The sequence below is a fragment of the Moschus berezovskii genome, chromosome 10 (assembly GCF_049115385.1).
Source record: "Moschus berezovskii isolate FMDL1 chromosome 10, NW_MosBer_1.0, whole genome shotgun sequence".
Lineage (NCBI taxonomy): Eukaryota > Metazoa > Chordata > Mammalia > Artiodactyla > Moschidae > Moschus > Moschus berezovskii.
Genome location: NC_142469.1, coordinates 47,435,365 through 47,462,870, shown reverse-complemented (window position 1 = coordinate 47,462,870; position 27,506 = coordinate 47,435,365). Strand labels below are relative to the sequence as shown.

General features: G+C 39.6%; 1 protein-coding gene across 4 annotated transcripts in view; it reads left to right on the top strand.

Moving 5' to 3' along the window:
* Positions 1 to 27,506, top strand: part of AFG1L (AFG1 like ATPase) — a 202,094-nt gene that overhangs the window by 10,626 nt on the left and 163,962 nt on the right. For all 4 annotated transcript variants that reach the window (XM_088840655.1, XM_055433053.2, XM_088840653.1 and 1 more), the window contains exon 2: positions 14,893 to 15,116. In XM_088840655.1, coding sequence (XP_088696781.1) covers positions 14,893 to 15,116 — 224 coding nt within the window. The remainder of the gene's footprint in view (positions 1 to 14,892; positions 15,117 to 27,506) is intronic.

Sequence of the window (27,506 nt, the reverse complement as noted above, 5' to 3'; positions counted from 1 at the left end):
AACAAATATTTATTGTGTGCCTATCATATGCCAGGCATTGTAGGTGCAAGGTATACAGTAAATTAAACAGACATGATATATTCTCTTTTGGCTTTCCTGCTGGTAAAGAATCCTCCTGCAGTGCAAGAGACCTGGGTTCTATCCCTGGTTGGGAAAATCTCCTGGAGAAAGGAAGGGCTATTCACTGAACTATTTTGGCCTGGAGAACTCCAAGGACTATGTAGTCCATTGGGTCGCAAATAGTCAGACAAGGCTGAATGAATTTTACCTTCCCTTTTGTGACTTGTAGTCTAGTTGAGAGAGACAGACATAAAGTAAATAACAAAGAAATAATTTCAAGTTGGGTGATAAAAGAACAGTGATAAGATTTAGTATACCTTCCTTTTTTATTATCTGTATTAAGTTATTTCATGAAGAGTTGCTTTGGAATATCTATTCTGTTCATTGATCTTTGGATCACAGTGTTTTATAATTATTTTCTCATCTGGTAGATAAGATCCTCATTACTTCACATCTTCATGATTTTCTAAAGATGTTGAATTTGGAATTTGATAGAACTGTATTTAATCTGTAAATTAATTTGTGAAGAATTGACAGTGTTATAATGTTGTGACTTTCTTTTCCATAACATTGTGTCCAGTTTTCCAAATTTTCATTTATGCCTTTGAAAATTTATTTCTCTTCACACAGATCTTACACATTGATTGTTAATACGACTTCTTTATTTTAGACTTTTTAATCTTAATTGTAAGTGGGATCCTTTTTTCCCTGTTTGCAACAGGTCATTGCTACTATGTCAGAAGGATGAAGCTGTTAAATTGTTTTCCAGTATCCTTCTCCTTGCGCTTTTCTGGTGGCTCAAACAGTAAAGAATCCGCCTGCAATATGGGAGACCAGGGTTCGATCCCTGGGTTGGGAAGATCCCCTGGAGGAGGGCATGGCAACCCACTCCAGTATTCTTGCCTGGAGAATCCCCATGGACAGAGGAGCCTGGCAGACCACAGTTCATGGGCTCTCAGGGAGTCAGACACAGCTGAACAACTAAGCACAGCACAGCACAGCATCCTTCTCCTTTGCTTTAGAGGAGGTGTAATTAAGCCACCAAGTTCTTTAAAACTCATAAGTGGCTCCCTGGTATCTTCAGTATTAAATTAAAAAACTATTGAATTTATCTTTAAATTTACTATTGTAAAGCCCTGTGTCACCTGGTTTCTTTTTATTTTTCTAGTATCTTAATTCTTGCCCCCTGTGCCTTTAATATTTTATCTCAGTACTGAACTTGTTTCATTTTCTTTAGTGTACCATCCTCTCATATTTCAGAGCCTTCTCTCAGCCTGATGCACTTCCTTCTCTTTTTTTCCTATTTTTCCTGGCTAACTCCTGTTTCTCTTTTTTGCTCTCCAACATCATTTCCTGAGTAACCTTACTTAACCTTCTTAACCTAGGTTACTGGCTTTGGCTCTGATCTCATAGCATCCTTCTCTTCCCTTTACTTGGTACCACACTTTATTAAAGTTGTTTATCCACTTGTTTAAATCTCCCCCAGTGCCCTGTTGGCATTTTGAGTGCAGTTACAATGTCTGTCTAGATGGTTGTGTTTGAAGTTTTTAGTACAGAACTTTATACTCTATGGCTACTTTATTTGTTGTTCGTTATTCAATTCTTCTGCTGAATAGGTTTTCAATAGATTCTTTTCAGTCTAATTAAGTTTTTGAACCTGTTTACACCTTTTGGTACTTTTATCCCATTTTGTGGCACATCAACATCATTTTGAATCACAACTGTGATCCAGCATTGGTCTGTCTCCTAACTTTGTATCATCTTTGTTTTTGAGAGCTAGGTCTTCATTTAGTGCCAAATATGTTAATACTTGGTTCTCAAAACTCAAAAAGGTGTACATTAATCTAGTTAGTCAGAATTCTTAAGAGCCAGTTATGTGAAATATAAGAGCTTTTATATTTATATAGAAGGAATTTCTTTCCTCTAACATTTCAACTTTGGGCTTTTAGTAAAAAAGCTGCTGATTCATACATATAGGAAAAAAACTTATGATTACCACGGAGGAGTGGAGAGAGGAGAGATAAATCAGGAGTAAACAACAAGGACCTACTATCTGGAACCATCAACTATATTCAATATCTTATAATAGCCTGTAATGAAACAAAATCTGAAAAAAGCATATAGATGTGTGCAACTGAGTCACTTTGTTGTACAGCTGAAACTAACACAGCATTGTAAACCAACTATACTTCAGTAAAAAAAAAATCTGCTGCTGCTGCTGGGTTTTGGAAGAGTACTGTTTATTAGCAGAGGGAGGTTGACCCCAGAGTGCAGGCAGGTCAGAGCTCTAGCTGGGCCTAAGTAGGGTGGAAACCCAGGAGTGGGTCAATGGTTGCTCCAGGAGGCTTGAGTACTTCAAATTAGAGGGCCTGAGAGAGGTTTGTGTTTTGATTTTCTGTTGCCTGGCTGCGATAAATGTGAGCACAGTCTTCACTTGTCTATAGTGTTATGGTGATTTTAATGAGTGCAGTATCCTGGTGGTTTGGGGTCGTTTAGCTTGAGCTCCTGTCTTGCACATTTACTTAACATTTTCTCACTTTTTGTAGTTCCCTCATTTGTAAGGAATAGCAATGCCTACCTTAGATTTTTTTGGAGAAGTAAGATAATATATAGAACATGGTGTCTGTACGCTGGCTACGTAGGAGGCACTTGTTAGTGTTTTCTTTAACTTTCAGGATTCTATTTCTCATGTTTTCAAATGAATCGAAGCTTTTCAAAGAAAATCTTAAGTTGTTAAAATGAACATAAAGCACATGACTTTTCTGGGTTACAAAAGTACCTCTTGTAATCTGTTGATTTTATATAATGTCCTTAATTCTAGTGAAGTAAACACATGCAATGTTTTCAAATAGACTCATCAAAAATTTTATTGAATATTTTTGGACATATAGCTGTCTTGGAAGGAAGAATGCAAAAAGATAATTTTCTTTACCTTGAAAACTCTTTAAATTTGTATGATCATGTGTTATCTTGCATATCTTCAGTTCTTTAATCACAGGATATTTTTGAGCTGAGAATTCTTCACTAGTATGTTTTTGAGCTGAACTACTTTACCAACAAGTTGTATGTAAAATTTCTGCACATTAAACAACATCTCTACCGATTTTGAGTATGAAGTTGGAGATGGGTTCTCAAAAATATTTAATACCAAGTTAAAACCCTTAAGGGTGAAACAAACCTGTAAAATAGCATTTCTGAAAGAAAAATGCTTACTTTCTGTTGAAATAGCCTGGTCCACCATTTTAATTAAATCTTTAAGATTTTCTTAACTATCTACTTTGTGTAGAATTTGAAATTCCATTCCTATTTAAAGCCCAAAGAGCACAGACACCATACATCCCCTTTGCTATTATTACTCTAGCTCTATGGAAACACAGTTAAGCTTTATGACGTATATTTTAGTCAGGGTTCTCCAGAGATTTATTATAAGAGGTTTATTAGATTTATTAGAAAGAGATTTATTATAAGAAATCATCAGCTCATGCAATTATGGAGGTTGACAAGTGCCAAGATCTACAGTCTACTGGTATGCTGAAGACCCAGAGACCCAGGAGAGTTGGTGGTGTTAATTCCCATCTGAGTCCAAAGGCCTGAGAGCCAGGAGTGCAAATAGTGTAGTTCTAGTCCGAAGACTGGTAGGCTTAAGACCCAGGAAGAACCAACATTTCAGTTTGAGTCTAAAGGCAGGAGAAAACCAGTGTTACAGCTTAAAGGCATCCAGGTTCAAGGAGTTCCCTCTTACTCAGGGGAAGATGAGTCTTCTGTTCAGGACTTCAACTGATTGGATGACACCCTCCCACATAATGGAGAGCAGTCTACTCAGTCTACTGCTTCAGATGTTAATCTTATCAGAAATACCCTCACAGACGCATCTAGAGTAGTGTTTGACCAGATGTATTGGCACTCCATGGCCCGGTCAAGTTGACACATAAAATTAACTATCACAACATATATCAAGATTATTGTTGTCCTCAGTGTGTCAGTGGCATTTCCTTTCATGTTCTGAAGGTACTTGCAGCAGTCCAGGTATGTTGATTTCACAGGTAAAAGTACAGAGGCAGGAAGGAATGAGTTTCTGTCCTAGTCATCTTTTGAAGAGCATCAGGAGAACTCTGGCAGAAGTTAACTTCCTCTTAGGCATCATTGACTAGGACTGTGATCTTGTGACCAACTTGCTATGATCCAGAGTCGAAATGGTGGAGTCAGGAGATAAAGCTGGAGGGTATGACTCCAGAGCCCATGCCCCTTCCACCATAACATCCTGCCTCCCTGCTGGACCTAGGTACAAATGCTGGCTCTGCCACTACCTAGCAATGGGGACATGGACAAGTTACTTACTTAGTCCCTTTGTGCTTCAGTTTCTTTAAGTTAGGGATAATGTTAGTACCTACATCAAAAGATGGTTGTGAAGATTAAATGATTTGAAGTGTGTAAAGTACTGAGAAAAGTACTCGGCACTTTGTGAGTACTCACTAAAGGTTGGCAATTTTTGCTGCTGTTGTTATTACTATATGATCTTGGTCAGTTTACTTAACCTGCAATGCTAACTCTTTGGTCTAAATCATAGATATCTCTGAACTGTACTGTTCTTAGAGTTTCCTAACTGGTCTCTCTGCCTTTTTTAAAAAAAAGAAAAGGAAAGAAAAATTCTTCTACTTGATCTTATCAAATCCATGCTATTTACCATGGTTTGTAAGACCCTGCATGATCTGGTACTTCCTCTCTTTTCCAACTTCATTTTATAACATATTCTGCACCTTGTGAACTTTCTCATCCTTCCTTGAAAATGTGAAGCTTATTTCCGTTTTCATTTTAAGGTTTTGCCAGAGCTCTTTTCTCTTCCTGGGCAGTTCTCCCAGTTCTTCCTTAGGACCACTCTTTCGGATATTAGGTGTCAACTTATGTTACTTCCACAGGAAGGCTTTTCTTAATAATCTATAGGAGTCCTCAATCCTTCCCTAGCATAGTGCTTCTCAGACTTCAGTGTGCATATGAAACACCTATATATTTTGTTAAAAATGCAAATTTTGATTCAGACCCCTGGGGTGGTGCCTAAAATTCTGTACGTTTGTTGAGCTCCCTGGGGAGGTCAGAGGTCCTGGGATATCGCTCAGTTTTATTTTCACCACTATACTGATCATTACATGATCCTTTGTTGCTTCTTCATTTAATTTTTTTGTCTGTCTTTCCCTTGACTGGAGGGAAGTCTCTACAAGGAAAGGTATTTAAGTGTAGTTTCACTGGTGATAAGAATAGTGCCTGAGCTACAAAGTTGGTTCTCAAGAAATGTGAATGAATGAATTGATGAACAGATTCATTTATGTGTGTTTTTAGTTATTTGTATAATAGGATTATTGTGCAGAGTAAAGCAAATAATTATGTGAAGTTACTTAACCTAGTCCCTAGTACACTGTAGGTGCTCAATAAATGTGAGCTGCTATTAATAGAATTTTCTTTTAAACTCAAAATTTTGACAATTCTTTTTAAAACAGTGATTCTTAAGCAGTTTTTGTTCACTTGTTTGAAATTCTGAAGGAATCTGTAGTATATTTAGAGATCTTACCTCAAGAAAAATGCACAAACGTACACACAGATACTATTTAATTTCAGAAAGCTCTCAGACTCCCCCCCTCCCATTCACTGCCAGCCTGTTACGACCCTAAGGATTCGTGTCAATGTATGGCAAAAACAACCAATATATTAATGTAAAGTAATTAGCCTCCAAAAACAAAAAAAGTGAAGAAAAAAAAATGATACAGGATGCTCGGGGCTGGTGTACGGGGATGACCCAGAGGGAGGATATGGGGAGGAGGGAGGTGGGAGGGGGGTTCAAGAAGGGGAACACATGTACACCCGGGGCGGATTCATGTCAATGTATGGCAAAACCAACCAATATAATATTGTAAAGTAATTAGCCTCCAATAAAAAAATAAAATTAAAAAATGATAATAGTAAAAAAAAATAAAAGACCTTATTTAAAAAAATACAAAAAACAATCCATGTGTATATAACAATTCTTGTTAGGCTGTTTGCGTCAATTTGCCTTTTTCTAATTTCTTAACAGTTGTACTGTCGAATTGCCTCTTCTTTCTGCGTTATAAGTTATTACGTGCCATTAAGAAGAACATGAGTGCTTGTGTGCTCAGTCGCTCAGTTATGTCCTACTCTTTGTGACCCCATGAGCTGTAGCCTGCCAGTCTCCTCTGTTCATGGGATTTTCCAGGCAAGGATACTAGAATAGGTTGCCATGCCCTCCTCCAGGGATCTTTTGGACCCAGGGATTGAACTCATGGCTCTTGCTTCTCCTGCTTTGGTGGATTCTTTACCACGGAGTCACCTGGAAAGCCCCAAAAGAGCATAATGGCGGTTTATACTATTAATGCAATGAGATTATTTAAGTGGAACATGTTAGCATAGACTTTAAGAGTGCAGAACTTAAGACTTTTTTTGTTCTAAGTCTCTGTTTTAAGATGAAATCTTAAATATTGGGGGAACTCCCTTCTTTTCCTGCCAGTAGCGCCCCCGCAACAGATGTGATTTGTGTTCTTAAAACTTGCTGGACTTCTGTAAGAAGTGTGCCAAGCATTAAACCCACAAAGTGACACAGGACACGAAGGGCAAGGATTCTTTGAATGCCCAGGAAAAGTAGTCTTATGACAGGAAGCAGAGAGGCTATGATGGGCAGCTGAGCTGCTTTTCTGGAAAAAAGGCTAAAATTACAAAAGGTGATTGTGCTGAGGCTTGAATTCATTGAGCCTAGGAAGTGCTGCAAATTTAGAGTGCTGACTGTTAAGACCTGCAAGCATTTTGAACTGGGAGGAGATAAAAGGGCTAACTGGTCCAGTCCTGAGCTTCATCTTTTATTTTTTTATGAAGACAGTAAAATCTTAAGCTTATGTTCATTAAAAAAAAAAAAGTTGGTGGAGGGGTAGCTGAAGTAATAACAAATAAACCTATTAAAGCCTGGGGAAACTAATTTTTTTTTTCCTTAGGGAGAAAAATAGATGTAATTGTTAGAATACTATCTAGAAAATTATAATAGATTATTCAGATGCTAAAATATCATGATATTGACTAAATCTTATAGCAGGTGGGCTATGGAGTGTAGTAGAATCTTCCTAAAACTTAGTTTAGGAGAGAGTAGTGAAATAAGGTAGAAAATTGAGGTATTAAAACAGTTTAGTTTGGGTTTTTTTGCCTCTAAAATCTCCCATTTATGTTTGTGGATTAGTGTGTGGATCTTCAGAATGGCATTTTCCCACTGTCCATTTGGAGTACAATAAGGCAAATTAATACAAATCAAAATAATATGGCATCAGCATCACATAATTTGTGTACACTGATGTAGTAACAGATTTAATTTAGTGCAGCTTTTGAGAAGTCTTTTGTGTTTCAATTTATACAGCTGCTATCCAGGCCTAAGCTGGCCAATCTTTCAGCCTTGAGCATCTTGCCTGACTGATTCTTTCTTTTTAAAAAGACTGTATTATTTGTTTTAGAGCAGTTTTAGGTTCACAGCAAAATTCAGAGAAAGGTACAGAGATTTGCCAAATACCCGCTGCCTGCCCCTCAACATGTCCCCATTATCACTGTCCCATCCAGAGAGGTACATTTGTTACAGTTGATGAACCTCCATTGACACAGCATCATCATCCAAAGTCCATAGTAGGGTTCACTCTTGGTGTGGTATAGTCTGCAAATGTGGACAAATGTATAATGACATGTATCCATCAGTATAGTATATTTTAAGGTATTTTCACTACCCTAAAAATCCTCTGTGTTCTGCCTATTCACACCTTCTTCCTATCTACTTGCTTCCTTTTTCTACTACTGATCTTTTTACTATCTTCACAGTTTTGCTTTTTCTGGAATGTCGTTGTCGTATAATTAGGATATAGGACCTTACAGTACATAGCTTTTTCAAATTGATCTTTCACTTAGTTATGTGCTTTTACATTTTTTTTTTTAATTTATGTGTTTTCATGGTTTGATAGACTCATTTCCTTTTAGTGCTGAGTAATATTCCATTTTCAGGGTGTGCCAGTTTATTTATCCATTCTCCTTCTGAAGGACATCTTGGTTGCTTCCAAGTTATGGCAATTATGAATATATATGTGTGCAGGTTTTTTGTGGACTAAGTTTCCAGCTTCTGTGGGTAAATACCAAGGAGCATAATTGTTGGATTGTATGATAAGAGTATGTTTAGTTTTGTAACAAACCACCAAATTGTCTTTTAAAGTGGCTGTACCATTTTGCATGCTTATCAAGAAAGAGAGGTCCTATTGCTCCACATCCTGGCCAGCGTTTGTCAGTGTTCTGGATTTTGGCCATTCTAATAGGCGTGTAGTGGTATCTCATTGTTGTTTTAATTTGCATTTCTGTGATGGCATATGATGTGGAGATCTTTTCATATGCTTCTTTGTCATATGTGTATCTTCTTTGGTGAGGTTTCTGTTAAAGTTTTTAGCCCAGTTCTTAATCAGATTGTTTTCTAGTGAGTTTTTAGAGTTCGTTATGTGTTTTGGAAAATATTCTTTTATCAGATGGGTCTTTGGCAAATATTTTCTCCCAGTCTGTGGCTTGTCTTCTTATGAGACCATGACATTGTCTTTTGCAGAATTGAAGTTTTTAATTAAGTCTAGCTTATCAAAATGATTTCTCTCACGAATTGTACCTTTGGTATTATATCTAAAAAGTTAAAACAGTACCCAAGATCATCTAGGTTTTGTCTGTATTTCTTGCATGATATCCTCTAAGAGTTTTATAGTTTGATTTTTTACATTTAGTCCTATGATGCATATTTTAAAAAATATTTATTTATTTGGCTGCATCTGGTCTCAGTTGTGGCATGTGAACTCTTGATTGAGGCATGTGGTATCTAGTTCCCTGACTAGGGATCGAACTGGGCCCCCCTGCATTGGGAGTGCAGAGTTTTAGTCACTGGACCACCAAGGAAGACCGCCTATGAGGCAATCTGAGTTAATTTTTGTGAGGTGTAAGGTCTGTGTCTAGATTCACTTTTTTGCATGTGGATGTGCTGTTGTCCCAGGATCATTTATTGAAAAGATTGTCTTTGCTTCACTGTATTACCTTTACTCCTCTGTCATAATTAATTGACTATATTTATGTGGTTGTATTTCTGGACTCTCTATTCTGTTTTATTGCTCTGTTTGTCTGTTCTTTTGGCAATACGGTGCTATCATGATTATTGTAGCTTTATAGTAGGTCTTGAAGTTGGGTAGGTTCAGTCCTCCAATTTTGTTCTTCTCCATTGGTATTGTATTGGTTATTTTGGGTCTCTCTTGCTTCTTCATTTAAACTTTAGAATTATTTGTCAGTATCCACAAACTAACTTGCCAGAATTTTAATTGAGATTCCGTTGAATCTGTAGATCAAGTTGGGAAGAACTGACATTTTGACAATATTTAGTCTATCCGTGAGCATAGAATATTTCTCCATTTTTAAATTCTTTGATTTTGTTCATCAGTGTTCTGTCATTTTCTGCGTATAGATCTTTTACATATTTTGTTAGATTTACACCTTAGTATTTCATTTTTGGGAGTGATAATGTAAGTGGTATTTTAAAAAAATTATTAATTCAGCTGTGCTGGTCTTAGTTGTGGCACACAAGATCTTTGATCTTACATTGGGGCGTGTGGGAATCTTTAGCTGTGGCATGGGGGATCTAGTTCCATGACCAGGGATTGAACCTGGGCTCCCTGTGTTGGGAGTGGAGAATCTTAGCCACTGGACCACCAGGGAAGTCCTTAAATGCTATTGTTTTTAATTTTACATTCCACTGTTCACTGCAGGCATACATGAAAGTGATTGACTTTTGTATATTAACCTTGTATCTTATAACCTTACGGGAGTTGCTTGTTAGTCCTAGAAATCTTATTTTGATGTTTCTTTTGTATTTTCTATATAGACAATTATGTCATTTGGGAACAGAATATTTTATTTCTTCCTTTTCAGTCTGCATACCTTTTATTTCCTCTTTTTGTCTTAAGGCATTATTTAATGCTGGGCTGATACGGAGTGAAGAGAGGGGACATCCTTTCCTTGTTCTTGATCTTAGTGGGACACTTCTAGGCTCTTACTGTTCAGTATATTTTTAGCTGTAGGGTTTTTGTAGATATTCTTTATCGAGATAAGGAAGTTCCCTCCATTCTTAGTTTACTGAGTGTTCTTATCATGAACTGGTGTTCAGTTCAGTTCAGTCGCTCAGTCGTGTCCGACTCTCCGCGACCCCATGAATCACAGCACGCCAGGCCTCCCTGTCCATCACCAACTCCCGAGTACACTCAAACTCATGTCCACAGAGTCGGTGATGCCATCCAGCCATCTCATTCTCCGTCGTCCCCTTCTCCTCCCGCCCCCAACCTTTCCAGCATCAGAGTCTTTTCCAGTGAGTCAGCTCGTCGCATGAGGTGGCCAAAGTATTGCAGCTTCAGCTTTAGCATCAGTCCCTCCAATGAACATCCAGGATTGATCTCCTCTAGAATGGACTGGTTGGATATCCTTGCAGTATAAGGAACTCTCAAGAGTCTTCTCCAACACCACAGTTCAAAAGCATCGATTCTTCGGCGATCAGCTTTCTTCACAGTCCAACTCTCACATCCATACATGACCACTGGAAAAACCATTGCCTTGACTAGTCAAATGCTTTTTCTGTGTTTATTGATTCCTTGAACCTCAGAATGAGAACACCTTCTGTGTTGGGGATCCCCTTAAGACTACCCTCTGGTGATTTACTAAAAGACTTAGAGGACTCAGCATACAGTTGTACTCAAGGCTACCATTTATTATTGTGAAAGGATACAAAGCACAGTCAGCAAAGGGGAAAGGCATGTGGGGGAAAGTTTGGGGAAAAATTAGAAGCTTATAAGCATCTTATCTCAGTGGAGTCAAACAGAGCATGCTTAATACCTCCAGAAACTTTGACAACAGGTGTGAAATGTTGTCTGTTAGGAAGATTCATTAGAGACTCAAGGCCTAGGGTCGAGTGGTAGTTATGGACGCACCCTCTGCCTGTCCATGCACGCGTGCTTAGTTGCTTCAGTCATGTCTGACTCTGCAGCTCTATGGACTGTAGGCCGCCAGGCTCCTCCTTCCATGGGCAAGAATACTGGAGTGGGTTGCCATGGTCTCCGTCAGGGGATCTTCCCTACCCAGGGATTAAACCTGCATCTCTTATACCTCCTGCATTGGGAGGTGGGTTCTTTACTACTAGTGCCACCTGGGAAGCCCATCCTCTGCCTAGCCTGTGCCAAAATTCCAGACTTGTAGAAGGAAACTTGGTGTTCAGCATAAACCATATTGCTTATATATAATACAAGCATTTAGGCACAGTGAGTCACTCTTACTCTTTCTGGGATTGATGGGAACTCTCTGGGAATTCAAGTTCCTAGTCAAGGTCCCACTTTTGCAAGCAGGCATTTCTGAGCTCTGCAGTCTGAGGCCTGCTGCGTTAACTCTTTTCTGTGCACTGTTCTCACTTAATGTGATCCTATAAGGTGGGGAAGAGGCCTTAGGGGCTACTTTGGAAATGAAGGGATATGAGTGTCAGAATGAGGGAGATGTGGAGAGGACGGGACTTTGTTACCCCTTTCTTCTTTTCTCTTAAGTAAATTTAGGATCCAGTGGAAGGTTTTGTATATAAAAAAGGTGCTGCTGTTAAAATTACATTTGAAAATCACTCCTTTAAACAATGAGATGAATTTTATGCCAAATATTGATAAAATCACATTTGGATTTTAGCAGGATCATTTCTGTTGTTGATGGAAGATATGTTTTTAAGAGATTGTGGTCAAGATAAATTTGAGGCTGGAGATGATCAGAGGCAGGGAGACTAAGCCAGAGATAATTAAGAGCCTCGGCTGGAGTGGTTATATGAAGAAGGAGGAGGGAATAGATTAGAGAGACTTAAGGATGTAAAATTGGGTAGAGAGCTTCTCTGATGGCTCAGACGGTAGAGAGTCTGCCTGCAGTGTGAGAGACTTGGGTTTGATCCCTGGGATGCGAAGATCCCCTGGAGAAGGAAATGGCAACCCACTCTAGTATTCTTGCCTGGAAAAATCCCTTCGACGGAGGAGCCTGGTGGGCTACAGTCCATGGAGTTGCAAAGAGTCACACACAACTGAGAGACTAACATAAACACAGAAAATTGGGTAGCATTGATGATTGATTGGCTGAGGACCTGGTTGCAGTCTGGGGAAGGGGTTTGGGGATGGGGAAGGAAATTAGCATTATCTTAGGTATTTTACTTAGTTGATTCCAGGGAGTGGAAAAGAGCATTTTCCCTGGTTGTGAAAGTCTCAAATCCTCCAACACTACTGGGTATCCAGTAGTGGATACCTACACTATCTACCTGAAGGTAGTAGCATCAGCTCCCACATGTTAAAGGCCAATTCCATAAAAATGGTGCTACTTCAGAGGCCAGCTGCAACTGTGCTGCCCTGCTTCCCACCCTTCTGCGTGGCTGAATTCAAATTCAGGGGGTTGATAATTGCTAAGTTTGATAATTTTCTAGTAATGGTCATAGAACTCAGAAACAAACACTTTAAATATGTTTATCAGTTTGTTATAAAAGGTACGTACAACTCAGGAACAGGCAAATGGAAGGGATGCACAGGGTAAGGGATTGTGCTTCCATGCCCTCTCTGGGTACGTCACCTTCCCTTGATGTGTTCACCATCCTGGATGCTTTCCAAATCTTATTGTTCAAGAGTGTTTATAGAGTTTAATCTCCAGCCTCCCTTCCCCTCATAGGTTGGTGGGTGGGACTGAAAGTTCCAACTTTCTAAACACTTGGTCTTTCTGGGAACCAGCCCTGTCCTGAGACTATTTTCAGGACCTTCCCTGAGTTCATTAGCATATGTGTGATGGAAAGAGGCTCATTATGAATAACAAAAGATGTTCTATCACTTAGGAAATTCCAAGGATTTTATGAGCTCTGTGCCAGGGACTGTGGACCAACTGCAAGTATGTTTCTTAAACCACCCTGGTAAACATCTCAAATCACTGGAAACCTCTGCGGAACTCTCAACCTGTGCCTTCAGTTTCAGCATGAACCCAAATCTTGTCCTTGTCCTGTGAGGCCTAGGATCCCAGGAGACCCTTAGTTTGGTTCTCTATTGCAGGCTGTAAGCCCCATGTATTAGTTAGGGTACAATTTAGGCCTCTGTAACAAAGAGACCCCAAAATACACTGCTTGAAAAGCAAGATAGACGTTTATTTTACATAAAAATCCAGGCAGGTGGTCCAGAGCTGGTTTGGCAGCTCAGCATTGTTGGGGAACTTTGCTCTGCTTTGCTCAGCATTCTGTGTGCCTCTCCTTGCCAGGTTGGCTCTTCCAGCTGCAGCCATGGCACTTTCTTTCCAGACAGAGGGAGGGGAGGGAAAGAGAGGAGGGGAATTTGCCCTTTCCCTTTAAGTGCTCCAGAGCAGAGCACACAAATTTCAGCTTACATCCCATTGGTCACGTGGCCATCCTCGCTGCCAGAGAGACCAGGGTATGGAATATTTTACTGGGCTGACTTGGACCCAGCTAAAACCCCTATTTAGAAAGGGAGAACAGTTATTAGGGGATAGCCCTGCCCTATCCTCAACAGTCACAGTATATTTAAGGATTTTTTTCCCTTTCTTAGAAAAAGATGAAAATAATGTTGTGACTTAATTTTTTTTTCTAAATTAAGTAATTTTCATATCATTTAAACAGAGGAAACATGGTATTCAATGAAACAAGAGAAACTCTGGCAAAATACCCTTGCAAAATCTTTGCCTAAAAATGTGCCAGCTTGAACCTGCCCCAAATAAGGAATGGAGTTATAACTGGACCTTACCAGAGATAATCAGTTTTCTTCCTTGAGAAGCTAAAAATAGGATGAACACACCTCCCTGCTTTGAAACACTCTTCTTGTCTGTCAGCTCTTTGTGTTCAACCTAAAGGTAATGGAAAAAGAGAAAGAATCTTGTAAACAGAGAACTGAATTCAACATGGTAACGTCTGAATGCTGTGTTGTTTTGGATAGGGATTAAAGAGGCAATGGAAAACCCTTTGTGACTAGTCTCTAAATCTCTGCCTTGGTATTAAAGAGCCAGATTTAGGCCTAATGCAAAGAAAGGCACCACCTCTGCTGTGGGGAAGGATGCAGTGAACCTTGGTGGCATTCAATGGAGTGGAGGTAAAGCTGGCACTGTAGAGGGGGTTAGACTTCCTAGAGGGCTTCTCTGGTGATTCAGACAGTAAAGAATCCACCTGCAATGCAGGAGACCTGGGTTCAATCCCTGGGTTGGGACGATCTCCTGAAGGAGGGCATGGCAAACCACTCCAGTATTCGTGCCTGGAAAAATCCCATGGACAGAGGAGCCTACAGTCTGTGGGGTCACAAAGAGTAGAACATGACTGAGTGACTAAACACACACAAAGGCTTCCTAGAAGAGGGGTTATAGTGATAGGTTATGAGTTTGGGGTTTATTAAATTGAGTCAATCATTTATATATTTATTGCACAAAATGTGTATGCTTTTAAAAAATTATTTATTTATTTGGCTGCTCTGAGTCTTAGTGGTAGCATGTGAGATCTAGTTCCCTAACCAGGGATCCAACCAGACCCCCTGCGTTGGGAACACAGAGTCTTAATCACTGGACCACCGGAGAAGTCCCCAAAGCGTGTTTTATATTTTGGTTTTCATCAAAATGATTTTTACAACAGCTGCTCAAATATGTACAGTTGTAAGTGGTTAAAAGTTTAAAGAAACAGTATCAAGCACTATGAAATGCCTTCATTTCAGAAAGTCTTAAATCTTATATATATATATTTGTTTATAGCCTATTCAGTTCAGCCCCCTGAGAGTATGTCTCCAACTGCTGCTACAGAGGCTTATTCAAAAGCTTTAGCTGTTTGCGATGGACCATTGGACCACTATGACTTTCTGATCAAAGCTCGTGAGCTAAAGGATGATGAACATCAAAGAAGAGTCATACAATGTCTGCAGAAACTGCATGAGGACCTTAAAGGATACAGGATAGAGGAAGAAGGCCTTTTTTCTAAGGTAAGATTTGTGTCATGTTAAAGATGGAACAGTTAAAAGTGTGAGCATTTTAGAAATGGATTAAATGCAGTTGGGTACACTCATGAAAGAGCTTGAAAATTTCCTACCAGTTCCTTTAAACAAGCTCTGTTGGATCCCCATTTCTGACCTCTTGATGTTCTGTAGCTTTCTTTTACCTTCGAGGGGATTCAAATAGCTTCATACTGAGGTAGTAAAAAGAATACCTAAATACTAGTTACAGTGAAAACTTGTATGCAATTCAAAGCTTCCCCCTTGCTCTAGCTCAGGCCTGGCCTGGGATCAGTAGCAGAGAAGAAGGAGTGACTTGTTCTTTTTTCTCTCCCCTTCTCCTCTCTCTGCTAGCTTGGCTTCCCTAGGGTCAGAATGAGGGGGATAGAAGATTAGAGTGAAACAGCAGAGTCTTGAGTGACTAGTTAAGGGCCATTTGTGTGGTAGAAGCTGACGTGCTAGCTCTCTGTGAGGAGCGTTATGTGCGTTCTTCAGGACTCCAATGAGGACCTCCCCGCTGCTTCACTGTGACCGATCTCCTATGACTCTAAGGAACAGACATCTCACAGCATGGCCTTGTGGTATGGGGATGGCCTTGCCCTTGCACTTAGCCTTCTTCAGTGGGGTCCTTTCAGGACAGCTCTAGCCAGGTCACCTTTGTGGTGTCTACTGAGACCACCCCAAGTAACACACCTCCTTTCTCCAAACCCTACTGCATGGGCAGCTTCAGTCAGTCTCCTGCCCTTAGACTTCTGCAGATATAAGAAGCAAACACCAGTGTCTGTTCTCTGTACTCCTGGGGTCACGTACATGTCAGGTTCTTCTGTGAACTCTTTCACACCCTACTTGGGTAGCTGTCTGCAGATTTTCTCCACGTAAGTGAGCATCCAGCTGGGGAGAGGATGCCCATTTTGCCTTAATTCTAATCTGTTTGGATGTTTCTCTTGGGGACCCCTTGCACTTGACATGAGGTTGGTTCATCCAGGGGAAATGCCACAGAATTCTTTACCCAGCTAACAATTTTCTACCTTGATTACTTTGGTTGTAGGGCTGTTTTTTATTCCCATCCCCCTCTTTTTAAGGAATTCCTGCATATATACAACTAGTGCCTCTCTTTAGTGTCTAGGAGGACCTGTTTCTCTTGTCCTCAGCTTTGAGTTTTTGCTGAAATTCTGAAACAACAGAGAAAACTCCCATTCCTTGTCCTGCTATAGAAGATCTGTTATCAGTGGTGTCATCCTTGAATTATAAGGGATATTAATAGTAATAAGAGTTAGAATATGGTTCAACCTAGGAAACTAGTTTTCCTTTAATCAACTGGCCAAACTACTTACCCCCCTTAACACAAATATCCTTTTATTATAAGGTCCTTATAAGAAAGGTACTGTATAACAATATAACTGTAACAATAGTACTTTATTTATAAGTTCTACTGAAAGTAATTTTACTCTTTAAAAAGCACTTGAGAATGCAACAAAATAGTTTTATTTTTATGTAAGGGAAAACACTACATTGTATTAACATGTTTTGGTTAAAAACAATAAAGTATTATTTAGGCTTGAGAAAGAAATGGAGATGTAGGATAAGATTATAAAAGAAAATAGCAACAAAGAGCCTCTCCATCACTCAGCCAGGCCTCACAGAGCCTGCACCAGCTCTTGGCACCATTCTCAGGTGGCGCAGCGGTAAAAAATCCACCTGCCAGTGCAGGAGATGCAAGAGACATGGGTTCAGTCCCTGGGTTGGGAAGATTCCCTGGAGAAGGAAGTGGCAACCCACTCCAATTTTCTTTCCTGGAGAATTCCTTGGATGAGGAACCTGGCAGGCTACAGTCCACGCTGTTGCAGTCAGACACGACTGAGCAACTGAGCACCGTGGCTCTGAAAGCTCTGATGACTTGTAGGAAGTGGCCCCTGTTGATTCTTCAGTGCCCTGCCATTCATAAAGAGTGATCTGTTTACTCTTTGCTCCTTTTCCCCATTCTCTTTCCCACTCTGTTCATCCTACCAGCTCCTCATTTCTTTTCCTGTATCTGTGGTTTAAGTTCCCGAGGAAGAATCTGAGAGGCCACCCAAACCCTTCATCCCTGTTTGGGCAGAAGTTTCACACCAGCTTTCCAGGGGCTGCTAGTCAGCACAAAGATTGGCTCTCTGTGTAAGGTGCTATCCAGTGCTCCCGTGAGCAGGGCAGTTTCCCTTAGAAGTGGACTGTGAGGCTGGGCACCAGGGTGTGTTGGCTAGTCCAACACAATGGTTATGGGAAATAATGATGAATTATCCCTTTTGATGGCCAATGTTTTCTCTTTTTCTTGTGTTCCCAAAAGTTTATGAGTGAATCAAGAAGTAAGAAGTTTGGAAAACATAGATTGCTTAAGTACTACATACTTAATTATAGTTTGTATTACAGGAGGTCTTCCAAATAAAATAATGACTTTGTTATGTGTCCTAGCCAGGAGACAAGATGTTTTACTTACCAGATTTTTGTTGTTATCTGAAAATTAAAATTTCTCTCATGACTTTTGTATCTTATTCCACCTTTGATATATGAATTGGCTATGCTGAATCTGCCTCTAAATAGACAGCTATTTAGCAGTAAGTAAATGCAATACTTTACTATCTAGAGGCCCTTGTTTTATTGTGTAATTCTTATGTAAGGAGGAAATTTGACAAGTCAGGTGGTTTCTAATGTGTCTAGTGAAAGCTTATATTTGTTAATCCCAATGCATATGTGAATGAATATTTAGTAGATTGATCAACATCTTTTTGTGGTAGTATTTGTCCTGTCATTTCTTAAGCCCACAAAATATTTAGCATTGCAGAAGACCCAAATAACAAATTTAGTCTGAATAAACCATGTAAAACCTCAGTTTTGAAGATTATAAAGATGCCACAAGACTATTTCTTCTAAAAATACTGACATGCCAATTATCAGAGAAGGAAAATTTAAACTGTTAGATTTTCTAGCAATAGAACTTTGTTAGTAGTGTAGAGTCCCTTTTTTTAAAAAATAATGTTATTTATGTCTGTGCTGGATCTTTGTTGCTGTGTGGGCTATTCTCTAGTTACTGTGAGATGGGGCTCCTCTCCAGTTGCAGTGTGTAGGCTTCTCATTGTGGTGGCTCCTCTTGTTGCAGAGCACAGGCTCTGGGGCATGTGGGCTCTAGTAGTTATGGCATGTGGGCTCAGGGCTCAGTAGTTGCAGTTCCTGGGCTCTAGGACACAGGCTAAAGAGTTATGGTGTACAGTCTTAGTTTCTCTGTGGCATGTGGGATCTTTCTGGACCGGGATCAAACCCGTGTCTCCTGCATTGGCAATCTGATTCTTTACCACTGAGCCACCAGAGAAGCCCAGTATGTAGAATTTTTGATTTTCATAAATAGGGTTTACAATTTCATGGACATTTGATTCTTCCTCCAGCTTTATTGAGATATTATTGACAGATAACATACCTAAGTTTAAATTGTGCAGTGTGATGATTCATACCTGAATACATTGCTAAATGAGTCTGTCAGGCGAGTGTATTCTCCTCGGTTTTACCTCTCACAACAAAGATTTGGAGCGACGGGCTTTAATCCGTGCGTCACAGCTCTCGGGTCTTGGACAAACTGTGTTATAACTCTTAGACAAGTCAGTGTTGCAGCTCTATTTTATTTAGAAGATAGCAGGAGAATCCATCCTCAAAGTGTAAGGGCATGCCGACCCAAAGACGGGAAGAGAAGAGAGTGGAGGAGCATGCCAGTACACGTGGGAGGGGGGAGAGAGAGAGAGAGAAAGCGCTTTGGCTTCTCCTTTTATATGTTTTTTCCTCCCCCTGGGTCTGCCCTATGCAAATTGGGCTTAGCCAGGAGTGCTGTTTGTTCTACCTGAGGTCCTCACTCCAGTCCTCGGACCTTCCTTTGACCTTTCTTTGTTCTATTTTCCCAGGCTTTTCCCTTCCTTGTCTTTTAGCTATTTTGGATTCCTGTTTCCTATTCTAACTACCTAACAATTCCGTAATAAAATTAGTTAACCCCTATATCCCCTGACTGGAGAAGGAAATGGCAACCCACTCCAGTGTTCTTGCCTGGAGAATCCCAGGGACGGGGGAGCCTGATGGGCTGCCGTCTATGGGGTCACACAGAGTCGGATACGACTGAAGTGACTTAGCAGCAGCAGCAGCATATCCCCTGACATCGGAGAAGGCAATGGCTCCCCACTCCAGTACTGTTGCCTGGAAAATCCCATGGACAGAGGAGCCTGGTAGGCTGCAATCCATGGGGTCGCTAAGAGCCGGACACGACTGAGCGACTTCACTTTCACTCTTCACTTGCATGCATTGTAGAAGGAAATGGCAACCCACTCCAGTGTTCTTGCCTGAAGAATTCCAGGGACGGGGGAGCCTGGTGGGCGTCGTCTATGGGGTCGCACAGAGTTGGACACGACTGAAGCGACTTAGCAGCAGCAGCAGCAGCATATCCCCTGACATAATTACTATTTCTTTTTGTGGTGAAAATATTTAAGATCTACTCTTCTGACAACTTTCAAATATTAATATACTATTGTATTACTAATTATAGTCACCATGCTGTACATTAGATCTTATAGTTGGGAGGTTGTACCCTTTGACCAATATTTCACCATTTCCCCTGCCCCACAGCTCTTGATAACCACCATCCTATGAGTTAGGCTCTTGTAAAATTATGCCTGTAAGTGAGAACATACAGGACTGTCTTTGTCTGACTTAATTTCAGTTAGCATATATGCAGATTTGATTTTGTTTTTGTACAGATGTTTAAATATTCACTTTGGTGGACTTAAAAAAAATTGTACTCCTAAGAAACGTTCCATAATGCACATAATGTTAGAATAAAATGCACATTCTCCGCAAAATGCTGGAGTTATTTATCAGTGAGGAGAATTGGTGGCAGACCATTAGGCTGCTTTCACTTACCTATGTAACAGTTTTCTCTAGTAAAAATTTGAAAGAGTTATGAGCAGATGACCGAGCTATATGAGCAACAAACTAGGAAGAATGAGCATTTATGAACACTTTACTTTTGTTATCAAATAAAACTTACAACCAGGTTAGTCTGACACATTTAATGTATGCATAATTGTTATTGTGCTGTGAGGTAATTAGGCATAAATGGTAAGTAGTTCATGTAAATCACTATAATTAGTATTACTTTTACACAGCCAAATCAAGCATTTCTAGAGTCATGGGGGAAAGAATTAAACAGGGTGTGGAGCTGCTCTGAAAATCTCTGTTTCCATTAATCAGGGGTATATAGGCAGCTAGGTTTTTTCATCTCTGGGGAGGAGACACCATAGCCAAAGAGACCCAGGAACTGGGAAGGGGAGCAGGGGTCAAAATTCCTATTCCTTTTCTCCTGCTCTCTACAAAATAATTTTGTTTTTCCCTAATGAGAAATTATTGTTTCAGACTTCCTTTTACGACCTATTATGGTCTTTTATTTGGATACCTCTCCTCACTCTCCTAAGAACAATGCATGTAGCAGGTAGAAATGACCTGCGCTGCCTTGAATTCAGCTGGTGTAAGGTCTTGGTGCTTTCTGTGATCTGGCTCCTAGCACCTGGCAGCTGTGAGCTAGATACCTGGAATGCTGTACTGTGGACTTTTCAGGAGATGCAGGAGACCCGTTGTCTGGATCCCTTCAGTTATTTATCCAAGACTAGCTAGTTTGCTGGTTTTTCCTCAGTTCCTCCCTTCTCTCCTCCAGCTAAGGAAGTGAGCCCTTACTCAGTTCCTTTTCTTAAAACTGACATTTCCTGTAGGTGAAGTAGGTTGAGCAGTGTGATTTAAGTAAAGCTTCCCTGTTCTCTGGTAATTTAGCCTTTAGAACATAATAAGCAGCATTGACTTTGGAATAGATATCTATCACTACAGCTTTATTAAAGACCAGAAATATTTTTAAATGTATATTTTTTTGTATCGAATTTTTATGAAAGCCCAAGCAAAAGATTATGTCCTAACCCAATGACAGCTTTATCTGTAAGGAAGCAAGATTGGGAGTCAAACTGCATTGTTTTTTGGGAACTTAAACACATGCCAAAGACTCATTTATGTCTGAAATTTGAGAAAGAGAGTGTAATGGGCCTGCTTCCATCTCCAGAATAATTAACAAATGTATTCAATTACATTTTAAATTTGTCATGGTTCCAGAGGTAAAATTATGCTGTCAGTGTAGATGAGAATGTGTATTTTTGTTTTTTTTCTTCCAGTTTTATTGAGATATATTTGATATATGGCACTATATAACTAAGGTGTAGACCATACTAATTTGACTTACATGCATGTGTGGTGCTAAATCGCTTCAGTTGTGTCAGACTCTTTGCGACCCTATGGACTGTAGCCTGCTAGCCTCCTCTGTCAGATCCTCCAGACAAGGATACTGGAGTGGGTTGCCATTTCCTCCTCCAGGGGGTCTTCCCAACCTCAGAATCAAACCTGCATCTCTTGTGTCCCGTGCATTGGCAGGTGGCTTCTTTACTGCTAGCATCACCTGACTTACATGCATGGTGGAATGATTACCATTGAAGTCCAGTGAACATCCATCATCTCATGTAGATACAAAAAAAAATAAAGAAAAAAAATTTTGTGTGTGTGATAAGAACTCTCAGGATTCACTCTCCAAACAACTTTCACATATAACATGTATCAGTATTAATTATATTAATCATGTTGTACATTATATCCCTGTTATTTATCTTATAACTAGAAGTTTGTACTTTTGGACTGCCTTCATCCATTTCTCCCCCACACCCCCTCACTAGATGAGAATATCTTTTATAAATTCCTTAAAGTAAATTGAAAGAAAAGGGGAATAACCCTAATGTCTTAAGATAGGAATTTTATTGTCATTGTCAGCCAAAACTGACTACTTTGGTTATGGCAGCAGAATTATGTAGGCCATAAAGAGGCATTGGAGCCATGGGATCTACGGTGAGATTTTGGTCAGGTCTTTAGATCAGGGGCTGGTGAATATTTTCTGTAAAGGACCATGTAGGAAATCTTTTAGGTTTTAGGGACCATATGATCTCTGGCATAGCTCTTCAGTTCTGCCATTGTAGTCAAAGTAGCCACGGACAATACATAAATAAATGAATTTTGATAAATATTTATTTATAAAAACAGATGTCAGGCTGGATTTAGCCCACAGGCCAAAACTTGCTGACCCCTGCTATAGATGGATGACTGCCTCCTGACTGGATTTGAGGGTGGTGGGAGACCATTAATAGTATTCAAAGTTCTACCAGAAATGTACTTAGTCTAGGTTTCCAGTCTAATTTTCTGTTACTTTCCTATATATATGTCTGCCTCTAGTCAACAGAACTATTCACTGATCACTTATTATATAGACAAACAGACAAGTGGAACAAAATAGAATACATGAAGACCTGATACACCATTGAACTGGCACTGAAAATCAGTGGAAAAGATGCTCTAGTCAGTATGGGATGACAGTTGATTATCTTTGTGAAAAGTAAAATTAGATATCTACCTTTCTAAACATAAACATAAGTTCCACAGAATCAGTGTCCTAAATTTAAAGTGAACCTTTAAAACTTCTTGAATAAAATGTAGAGGATTATCTTTGTGACCGTGGGGAAAGGAAGACCGGCTTATACAAGATATGAAGGCTTAAGTTATAAAGGTAAGTTGGATACATTTGACCCTACTAAAATTTAAAACTTATAGTCGACAAAAAGCACTCTAGAAAGGTTAAAAGGCAGACCACAGACTGGAAGAAAATATTTACATAAAAAATAATTGACTTAGGGAGGTGGGAGCGAGGTTCAAAAGAAAGCTGACATATGTATACCTATGGCTTATTCATGTTGATGTATGGCAAGAAACTAACACAATATTGTAAGGCAGTTATCCTCCAATTAAGAATAAAAAAAATTGACCGTAGATTGCTATCTAGAATATATAAAGAACTCCTACCAAAAAGAGAAAAAAAATCAAACAAGCTGGTAGAAAAATGGTCAAAGAAGAGTCTTTTTTGGGGGAATAAGTAGTAGATGCCACAAAAAGATAAGTAAATCAGAACATACTTTTAAAATGAAATGTTCACTCTGAGGAAGAAGGGCACAAAACTGGGGGGGGGCATCAACTGTATCTAATTTTTTTTAACTTTTGGAATAAATATGCCAAAATATAAAGATTTGATAAAGTTGAAAACGAAGTAACCAGGTGGTCAATATTTTCTCCAATTTAGCCTATTTATAATATTCCATAATGAAAGTATCTTTAAGTTTAATTGCAAGATATTGCAACAGGTTTGTTGATTTTAAAAAATAATTTTAAGGAAATTATAACTTTCCCTGATAATATAATTCTACTAGTTCAGCATTTGCTTCTTACAAATAGACTGAGGAAGGGGTGAGCTCAGAAAGTACTCAGCAAAGCATGGGAAATATCTTAGTAAAAGGTTTTTGGCTGAGTGAAAACCTCTATTTGGAAATGAGAGAACTATAAAGAAAAAGCAATTCTAACCCATGCTATCATCTCCAGTGGAGATGTGCAGATATTAGGACCTGAACACTGAATGTACATTTCAGGCCAAAGTGCCACAGCCATGTGTAGCTTTTTCAGAAGTGTGAAGCATAGCTTCAACGCATCCATAGTCTCTTCATGGCAATGAAAAGCACCACAGAAGTGCATTCAGTTAACTTTGCCCTGCTGCTGCTGCTGCTAAGTCACTTCAGTCGTGTCCGACTCTGTGTGACCCCATGACGGAAGCCCACCACACTCCCCCGTCCCTGGGACTCTCCAGGCAAGAACAGTGGAGTGGGTTGCCATTTCCTTCTCCAATGTGTGAAAGTGAAAGTGAAGTCGCTCAGTCGTGTCCGACCCTTAGCGACCCCACGGACTGCAGCCTACCAGGCTCCTCCATCCATGGGATTTCCTAGGCAATAGTACTGGAGTGGCTTGCCATTGCCTTCTCCGAACTTTGCCCTGATGAACCACAAAAAGTCCCCATAAGTATTTCTCCCTGAATCACACTAACACCTGGCAGGGGTGGCTTGTCAGCAGAGCAGATACAGGTAGTTTTGCCTTTTCCTCCAGTTTCCTCTCATCATCCACGCTGTATCAATAATGATATTTATAACAGATAACCTGGTTGGGCCATTCTCCTGCTTAAGGCTTCCCAGTGCCCTCCAGATAAAGTACAAACTCTTGAGCGTGTTCTACATAGTTCCTGAGAGCCTGCCTGGTCCCTGCCTCTTACCAGCCTCATCTGTCTTTGTTATCATCTGTCCCCAGTTGTGACAAGCTACTTAAAGATTGTTAAACAAGACAGAAACCTTCTCTTGCCTCTGGGTTTTTGTTAAGGCTGCCTGTCTCCCCATCCTTTTACTTATGGCTCATCTCACATGGCCTACCTGGTGACCACACATTGCTTTAGTACATACCATGTCACTGTTTTCTGGATTGCCTAGATCTGCAGACCTTAGTTCACTGCCTGATACAAAGTAGGTGCTTGATGTTCAATTCATGTCTCTGGAATAAATTAAAAAAGACAAAGGAAGATTTGAATGAATAACAAAGCAATCACTGAAGATTCACAAAATAGTTGCCCATGAGCCTATCCTTATGTCTGTGTGAGGGTATAGGTGTTTTTGTGAGTTTTACATTCACTTGCTTCTCTGTGGACATGTTTGTGTTCTCATTTCCTCCATAGTGCCAGTTCTTTGAAAATCCAGGAAAAGCCTGGATGGCCATTTTAATCCCTCAAATTCAGAACCTCAACTGGGTTCAGAATGGAATATTTTCCACATCTTTCTTTTGATAAACTCCAGGTCAGTTTGAAAATTATACTTATGTCCTAGATGTCCCTCTGAACAAGTGGTGGACTTGGAGTAGGTCACACCTAAGCTAGTCCAGAATTTCAATTCAGTCAGGAGTGAGTAAACTGGAAGGATTTGCTGAAGAAATTAGCTCATTTGTCTGACATGTATAGACGCTTAGAAATGCTTGTTACTTGAATGCATGCAGCATTAAAAAGTCATTTGCATCTTGCAATTCTGTTGTAATCAGAAATTGAGCCATTTCTTAGGCCAGTTGTTTTAGAGATTTAAACTCCCTCCCACCCTCCTCCTGCTAGTTGTTTAGCTACTTAAAGGCTTAATTATACTAGTAAACTGAACAAATCGGTGTGCTTTAGGTTACAGGGATTCTTTTGCAGCTGAAGACATTTAACAAAAGACTTTCATTTAAAGAGAATTTACGGGGGCTAACATATAGTTCAGTTTTTTAGTTTTTAATGGTCTTCGAAACCTGAAGTGGTCTACTTTTATCAAACAGTGGTTTATGTTGAGAATGATATAATGTTTATTTTTAAAAGATGTAATTATGTTCAGCATTCCAGCTGGAATCATTGTTTCTGATTCTGTCATTTTGGGAGATAATAATGGAATGGTGAGGGGTGTGTGGAGAAGCAGGAAAAGTAATATTCCTGCATTTTAAACAAATTGAAAGCTCTTTTTATTTTAAAGCACCATTATCTTAATTGCCCTAACGGAAATTATGCTTGACTAGCAAGTGGACAGTAACCCAGAAAGGTGGAGGACATGCTATTTTAATTTACAGCTTTGATGAGAATCACCTTGGATTATTTTTAATGCTTGAATTTTAATATTATAAGGAACAAAGGATAAAGTTAGAATGATTAAATCAAAATATTTGGAACGATGGATGACAAATGTTTACTTTGCAGAAGTTAAATAAATAGTTTTGAAAGCAATTGTCTAAAATGCAAATATGTAGATACTTTTGGAATAATTTAAGACTTAGTTCAAAAGTAAAAGTAATACAGTAATTAATCACTGTTACAAATTTTGCATTTTGTTTTATCCAACTTTTTATTTTGAAAAATTTCAACAATACCCTTAAAACGGTCAACATTTTGCCGCCTTAGGGCTTTTTTCTCTCAGTATTTTCTCTTTAATCATCTGAAAATAAGTTGTAATATTAAAACACTTGACCTCCAAAAACATCATTATGTATCTCCTAACAAGGACCTTTCCCTGCATAACTATATTACCATTATCACACCAAGAAACTTTGTTTTTATTGGACTATAATTGCTTTATAATATTGTGCTAGTTTCTGCTGTACAAGGAAGTGAATAGACTATGTGTACACATCTATTCTCTCCCTCTTGAGCCTCCCTTCCCCTCTCCCTCCATTCCCACCCATCCAGGTTCTCACAGAGCACAGAGCTGAACTCCCTATGCTACACAGCAGGTTCTCACTGGCTATTTATTCTATACATGGTAGTGTGTATATGTGCATCTTAATCTCCCAATTCATCCCACCCATCCCTTCCCCTGCCTGTGTTCCACATGTCTGTTCTCTACATCTGTGTCTCTATTCCTGCCCTGGAAATAGTTTCACCTATGCCATTTTTCTAGATTCCACATAAATGCATTAATATACAACATTTATTTTTCTCTTTTTGACTTATTTCACTCTGTATGACAGACTCTAGGTCCATCTACATCTCTACAAATGATCCAGTTTCATTCCTTTTTATGGCTGAGTAATTTTCCACTGTATATATGTACCATATCTTCTTTTTAAAAAAATTAATTATATTTTTGGCTGGGCTGGGTTTCATTGCTGTGTGCAGGCTTTCCCTAGTCGCTGGGAATGGGGCCTACTCTCAAGTCGCAGTGCTTGGGCTTCTCATTGCGGTGGCCTCTCTTGTTGTGGAGCATGGGCTCTAGGGCGCTCAGGCTTCTGTAGTTGTGGCTCGTGGGCTTAATTGCTCCCCGGCATGTGGGATCTTCCCAGACTGGGGATGGAACCTGTGTCCTTTGCGTTGGCAGGCAGATTCTTAACCACTGGGCCACCAAGGAAGTCCCTGTACCATATCCTCTTTATCCATTTATCTGTTGCTAGACAGTTAGACATTTAGGTTGTTTCCATGTCCTGGCTATTGTAAATAGTGCTACAGTGAACACTGAGGTATGTGTGTCATTTTGAATTATGCCTAGATTTTCTCAGGGTATACGTCCAGTAGTGGGATTGCTGGGTCATATGGTAGTTCTGATTTTAGTTTTGTAAGGAACCTTTATACTATTCTCCATAGTGGCTATATCAATTTACATTCCCACCAACAATGCAAGAGAGTTCCCTTTCCTCTACACCCTCTCCAGTATTTATTGTTTGTAGACTTTTTGATGATCGCTATTCTGACGGGTGGTTAGAATGTGGTAACTCATTGTAGTTTTTTTTAAACATATGTTTGGCTGTGCTGGGTCCTAGTTGCCTCACTCAGGATCTTTGGTCCATCTTCCTTATGGCATGCGGGATCTTTAGCGGCGACATGTAGGATCTAGTTCTTTGACCAGGAATTGAACCCAGGCCCTC